The following is a 7,258-nucleotide window of genomic DNA, read 5'->3' on the forward strand; positions in this document are numbered from 1 at the left end:
CCAGGAGTGGAACATCCACAACTTCTCTGGGCAACCTGGGCCAGTGTTTCACCACCCTCAAATGAAAGAATTTCTTCTTAATATCCAATCTGAACCTACTCTTCTTTCATTTTATAGCCATTCTCCTTTTGTCCTATCATTAGATTATGTTTAATAGTGTTTGGTTTCTGTTCCAAGAAACATAATATTCCAAAAAATCTTTCCCCTGTTCCTATTTTTCTTTTAACAGTTTGTTTTTGGAATATGGCCTGTTCTTCTTGTGGAGCCACCCAAGCACCTTTGACTGAGCCCTGGGCAGCCACACAGGATCACCTGGCCTGGCTGAATAAAGCATTTCAACAGTTACTCTGGCTGAAGTGTCAAAATTATGGATCAATCCAAGTACCATTGCTATTAAAGGACTTCTCCGTGCTGCGAGGCCACTTGGCTGGAACAGAGCAAAGAGCTGGCACACTAAGGAAATAGCACTTAGTACAGCTTTATTCTAAGTTGTTAAAACAAAGATTAAGACACAAGGATTTTATGTATATATTGTATAGCTGATGATATTGAGGCAATATTTCGTGCTGGTCACAGAAAACTAACCATTTTTGAAGTGGATTGCTTACGTTTTTCATTCAGTTTTTTGTTCTTTCTGTGGTCGAAACTAATATTAGTAACTGAATGACAAAACCAGGCCATTGATGGCCAAGCTAAGCTATTTGTGTGGCCTATAGTGAACTGAATGCTTAACCCAAACTACTTTAACCTTGCACTTTTATACAATTAATGAAGTATGTAATGGTTGATTTAGGCCTTTATTCTACCTTGCTTTTCCACAGCCTCCTTTGCAATTTATATTTTAAGCAAAATGGTTGGGATACCTGTGCCATTTACTTCATTTTGTACCAAGCTTGCATTTTCTCTTTAGCCTAACTGAGAGGTTCATCATGGAGGTTGTTCCAAAGTGTGACCAGCAGAAGACACTAAAATGGTGAAGCCTTATAGGTGTTCCTGTTTGTGTCTGGAAGCTCAAATCCTAACTTGTTTGACCGGTGATTCATCACAAAACTGTAAAGTAACTGTAGAAACATAAGAAACACTCCTTTTATTTTTTTGTAATTGTTATTTACATACCTTCCTTTTCTATCCCTTTCTTTAACTTCCCATTTCCCATTCATACTACAGATTTACAAACACCTTAGACGTGCTCTAGTTCAGCTTTGAATTAATCTTTCTCTTATTTTACAAGACTTAAATATTGGTCTGACTTTCAGAAGCATCTTCTTATTCAGAAACTTCGAAGGAAGAGTAAAGAACAAGACTGAGGTAGAAGACATCCTCAAATACAAGTGGCAGTGCTTTGCTTGCTTGTAATCACATGCTTAGTCTGTGAGAAAGCTGACTACCTTTTGAAACCAGACTTAGGGGATTAAGGGGGGAGGCAAGCCCTGTTTTCTGCAATTTTTATCTACCCAGCTGATGAAAGTTAATAAGTAAATGTAAAGAAAACATTAAACTAACACAGTTTTTCAATATATACCTCATATGAAGACTGTGGTTTTGATGCTCTTGATTTTGGGGCAACTAACAGAGGCTATCTCTGTGCCTACTTGCTCCTATTCTATGCAATTTTTGTCTGCTTTTGATACTCTGAGGGATTTATCCTTCCTGCCATGAAGAAAAAAAGGAAAAAGCTCAGACTGATCCAAAATCCCATTCTGTATTGATTTACAACGTGCTCACAGCAGCAAAGCATGGTAGTGTAGCTGTAAAGCTGTCTCCCAGGTCTCAGAGTCCTGACTATTGAACAATCAGTGCTGGCTAAAATGGTCTCCTCCCTTTGATGTCTTTTTCTCTGTTTGCAGTTTCTCTGCATCTTTCACATCCACAGTAACTCTACTTCTGATGTGAACCTCCAAATAAAAATGTGGCTTCTGTTATGTGACGACCCTGGACCCTTGAGATCAAATAACCCCAAACTCTGGGCTGGAAGAAGATACTTAACCTTGAGTGAGTTCAATGAGGTTTAAGCATGTGCTGATAGCAGTGCATTTCAACCTGTACACCCCTATAAAGACACCTGAAGGGTAATTTTAGAACAGCTTTGGTATCAGTAGGCTCCAGTTCCACAGACAAGGTCAGCATCTGTGTTGGGAAATATGAGTGCTCTTCAGACTGAAAGAAGTTAGCAGAACTAACACAGAGGTAGCAAAAAGCTGTTATGAATCAGGTGTCTTTAATAATCCAGAAGGCATATTTTTTGTAAAGAGATTTGAGAACTGTTTCAAAAATGTACCTTGAAAATAAGTGCCTGCCTGTTCACCTCCAGGCTTTCTCAAGCATTTTTCTGCACACTGTATGCCATTTTCTTATTTAGTATGTTTACATGTGTTTATAAGTTAGAGAAGGAGTCTCATAAGAGAAGCAGTGCAGCAGCAAGATATATCAACAGTCACTTGTTACATCTGCTAAGTATGATATTATTTTTATAGAAATGAAAAAAACCCTTGATTTTAGTGGCCTTATTTTTGTTACTGAGGGATCTGGGGGCTCTGTTTATTTTAGTAATTGCAAGAAGCGGACTGTTTTGAAAAGCCACTTTCTTATCGATCAGGCATCTCTACAATGGTGTATTTTAAAGAAATTTGTTGATTCTTCTACACATTTGCTACCAGGAAGTCTATGATGGGAGGGGTTCAGACCTTGTTGAATTGTCAGGATTTTAAAAACAAGTTGGAAAAACTCATAGTTTAATTTTATACTGCTGTTAGTTTTTCATTCATGTATTATTTGTCATTGATTTTTTTTTTTCTTTTTTAAAAAATATGCAAATTGGCTTCTCCCTACATTCCAAATGACCAAAAACATGCACACATCTACCACCCTGCCATCAGCCTTTCTTTTAACAGGTTATATTAGACCCTGAAGAATGTAATTTACCTGTGTATCCTTCTTGGCATAAATAATCTAAAATCATGGGTGCTTTGGTTTGACTGCCTTACTGATCTTGTGAGTGATATTGAAAATGACAAGCCAGTTTTAACTGTGTCACTGAAATTCAGACTGCCTTTTCTAGTGCCTGGAGAGACATATATTCTTACTCCTGTAATGTGTTAAATGTCTGTTAATGGCTTTTTATTTATATAGCTTGTATGACAATGTTGATTTTTTTTTTCCTGCAGACCTTAGAGTAGTATATCCCAAACCTATCTTGCACTACATCTTAGCAAGTCATGTGTGATCCTGTTTTTTGAGTAGGATTCAGACAGCAGCTACTTTAAAAGGAATTATGGAAGTAGCCAGTGTCTTTTAATATGAATTCTACAGGATGTATTGGACAGACTTGATAGCAATGAACTATTCTACTCATATCTATGAAGAACCAGGAAATCTGCTACCATATGACCATCAATTTGACACAGGTGAGCAGCAAGTAGCTCTGCAGTCCGTGAGCTGGAAAATTCTTTCCTGGAAATAAGAGGGAAAACTTCAAAATTACACTCGCATCAAACCCATACCTTATTCTGGAAATTTAGATTTTTTGGATACAGCTCAAGACATGCATTTTACAGAGCTGAAGATGTGAGGAGGAATCTCATGCATGTTTCAAAGGCACTGTTGTTGGCTAGCAGTATTAGTCATCTCCAGACTTCATCTTAATGGTTTTTCTGTTAGCACAGAGCTGATGTGCTGCTCATGAGTGTTTAAAAACTCCCCCCGAGTCAGAGTTGGAATATGCAGTGTTACCACTTGCCAGTCTACCTCTGTGGTGTATTGTACCATAGCTGTGCCCTTAATTACATCTGCCTAAATGTGTGCACATCAGAGCAGCCTGGCTTGGGCCGTGCAGCCCCTGGGAGTGGCTGCAGTGTTGTGTTGATTCGTGGCTGACTCTGTTCACTCCCTGTAAACATCCTCACTTATCTGGGGTCTGTCACTTACAGCTTGTGCTCGGTCTGCCGCTCATCTTTGTGTAGGTCTGGCTGCTTTAGAGAGATTCAAGTAGGAGGACTTCAGACAGGTGCAGTGAAATCTTTTGGGAGGGATATAGTGGAAAATATTGCTCTGTAATTAGTTTTAATTCTCTTTTAATCCTGTTCTGTGCTGTCTTGCTTGGCTAAAGCTGAATTGTATGATTTGGAATGCAGTTGATTCTTTTGGCCATCGTGGATTTGCTTTTAACACCTCATTTCAAGCAGCTGAATGTCTTTTTCAGCAAACACTTCCATGTGAATCTCAGCAACAGAAAATCCTCCCAATACCAGCAGTGTTTCTCGTAGTCACTATCACCTTGTTTAATCTGCATTTGAGAATTTCGGTAATACCATTTTTCAAAACCTGTTTCTCTCTGTGGATATATTACAGTATTTTAATAGCAGGTGGTGAAACAATTCAGTGCAGCACTGCTCAGTCAGAGGAGCTGTAACGGAGCAGCACTGCTGTTTTCTTTAGTAGACATCAGAGTTTGGGAACACACATCCATTTTGGGGGAATGTGTGCCCTGTAATTTAGACTAACATATTCAGGTGAAACTTCCAGTTTACTTTAAACCCCATCTGCAGTTTATAAGTAGGCAGTGGGAGGCTTTGACTGAGAAGTGCTGTTTGACTGTGAGGCTTTATCGTGAAGCAGGATAAATGATGGAGTCCTTATTACACATGAGTAGAGCAAAAGCCAGAAGGAGATTAAGAAATCTTACATGAAAAGAGAATAACAAAAGATTAAGCACAGAATCCTGTAGTATTACGTCAACCGAACTCCTGGTATCTGCACTTTAGATACTTGAATGTTTTGCTGTTTATACATTTAACTTTCCGTGTTGACTCTGCTCTCTTCACAACAGAAGTGATATAGTTTCTGTTAGATTCAGTTCATTGTAGATGACTTAGGGGCTGTTTTATGAGGATGGATATGGCATGGATTGTTTTGTACATGAATGAATTGACCTATCTGGAATGTCCTCTGCCAGCTTTGTTTGAGAGTCTGTAACCTCAAACAGAGAATATCCTGTGTAACTAATAAAATGGGTTTGGGGGTTCTTTGTTCAGTTTCTCACGCACAACCGCCTACAGCTGCCAAGTGCCTGATCTCGTTGTTGCAAGGCTTTTCTGAGAGCAAGGGCTGTGTTTTCTTCTGGGGTCTGTACGACAAAGTGTTTGGAAGGTGGGGGTCAATTTTTGTTAAAAATTCTCCTTCTGCAGGACTCACAGCACTATTTTTAATGGCTTTCCAGTTAGTTATCCAATACATGTCTGTGTCTGACTCAAACTTGAGCCTGACTACCTACCTTCTCGATGCTGTTACATCTTTCCAGGCTTTGAAAGCTGGGTTAGGGATTTGGCCATACAGGAGGGGTTTTTTTGGGGTTGTGTAGTTCAGTGACAGGCAGTGTGAGGGCGCAATGGTCAAGCAAGCACTTTATGTGGAGCCTTGTTATTGGAGCTCCCAGCCAGAGGCTCTGAACAGGGCTGGGGACAGGGGGATTCACAGTTTGAGAGGCAGGTTCGATGCCTCAACCTCTTACTTTACTGCAGAACTCTCCCATTTTATTTGTTGAAATTTTTAGGTTTAACTAAGTATGTAATTGTAGATTTAAAAAGAACCAAGTTCAGAGTTCATGTAAAACTGAACCAGTGCCTGCATTTTTTTTTGTACATATATCACACAGACTGAATCCGCCTGATGTTTAAGAGCAGATCATTAAGATTTTTAAAAATGCAAAGATAAAGGGTCTTTTGCATATTTGTCCACAGGAATGGCTATAAGCACAATCTTAGATTCCTCCTGTCCCCAAAGCTCTGGAACATACATATTTCTCCAAAGACAGTGCTGAATAAAATGGCTCATAGCAAGTTATATACCAAAATGTTTCCTCATTAAAGCTGTGGAAGAACTTTGTGTATACTGTTGCTACCTGGATTTTGGAAGAGAGGGTTTCAAGCAGCATAAGCAATTACTCTACTCCTTAGACTGAACAGAAACTAATTTTTCTCTTAATTTTCCAATTTGATGTTGACTGTTTCATGTTGATTGTTGATCTCAGCTTAATGCACGGATGTTGTTGCAGTCTGATCAAACACCATCTCTCTACCTGGAGTGGACGTGAAATCTCCTGTTCATTAGGTGACCAAACTTTCTAACACTGAGACTATGAGTTATAACATGTGGGTTTCTCTTCCTGAAATTCAGTACATTGTTGCCCATAGATAACAACACTGTGACAGATGAGTAGCAGTTGGCACACAGCTACTTTGAGAAATGCTTATTGACAGTTTTGATACACTGAACTGACTCATCCTACCAAACCAGCTCGGAACTAATATTAGGCTTATATGTATCAGCATATCTTGTTTTCCAAAGCACAGTAGCTTTGAAATATTTAATGTGTTTCTATTTGTTATTCATGCTGCAGTCAAGCACTAATTTGTGTCTTTATAGTACAAACTATTAAAGAATTTTGTTTTAAATACAACTTTTCCCAGGTGGTTCTTGGCTTATGTGTTGCACAGGGCTGGCTGGTTGATCTGGATGCATCATCAGCAGATGGGTGGTTGTACACCTTGGCCAGTGGTCTGCGAGTAGAACAGCAGGATTTGTGTGTCCTGCAGGGATGGGGAAGCTGCCTGCCTGCAACCAAGATCCTCCATGGCCGTAGGGTTCCCAGTCCTTCTGCCTTGTGCTGGGGCCCTTTGAGCACTGGGCCTTGCTTGGAGGTGTGGTGTTGGCTGTAAATACTGCAGGACCACCTTTCCTTCAAAGACCTTCCCCAGCAGACACCAGTTAGAAGGGACAGCAGGTAGGTGATGTGGGTGGGAGAGGAAAAGACAGGAGTCAGGTGAATGTGCAGGCAGCCCAGAGTGTGTGGTTTGCACACCCTTTGCTTCAGGCTTTTCCTGTTCCTTTCAGTGAGAGAGCAGGATAATCACTGCATGGTAGAACCTTTCCAGGCAGGAACTGGGGACAACCAGGCACTAATCCAGCAAGTCTCATCACACCCCAGCAGCCAGAGTCTGGTAATGACCATAAGGTGTTTTCCCCACATCTGGCTGCTCTCCCAGGTGCCCAGAGATCCCATTTTCTCCTGCTTATCTCTCTCAAAACTGTCTCTGTGGGGACAACCTGGAGTTGACTATTCAGCAGCAGGCCTTGGAGCCAGTGGTGTAAATGGCTGGGGCAAGCTGTGCCACCTCCCCTCAGTGGTGCTGCATATGGAGGCACATCCAGACTCCACAGACAAGCGTTGCCAGGACTCTGGGGCTGGGTGAAATCCTGCTAT

General features: G+C 40.6%; 1 protein-coding gene across 1 annotated transcript in view; it reads left to right on the forward strand.

The window, feature by feature from the left end:
- The window catches only part of ACER3 (alkaline ceramidase 3), a 55,520-nt gene extending 49,066 nt beyond the window's left edge, over nt 1–6,454 (forward strand). Inside the window, exon 11 of the mRNA XM_063394347.1 lies at nt 230–6,454. Coding sequence (XP_063250417.1) covers nt 230–283 — 54 coding nt within the window. The 3' untranslated portion in view covers nt 284–6,454. The remainder of the gene's footprint in view (nt 1–229) is intronic.
- Nucleotides 6,455–7,258: the final 804 nt, after the last annotated feature.

Source organism: Prinia subflava, chromosome 3 (assembly GCF_021018805.1).
Source record: "Prinia subflava isolate CZ2003 ecotype Zambia chromosome 3, Cam_Psub_1.2, whole genome shotgun sequence".
Taxonomy (NCBI): Eukaryota; Metazoa; Chordata; class Aves; order Passeriformes; family Cisticolidae; genus Prinia; species Prinia subflava.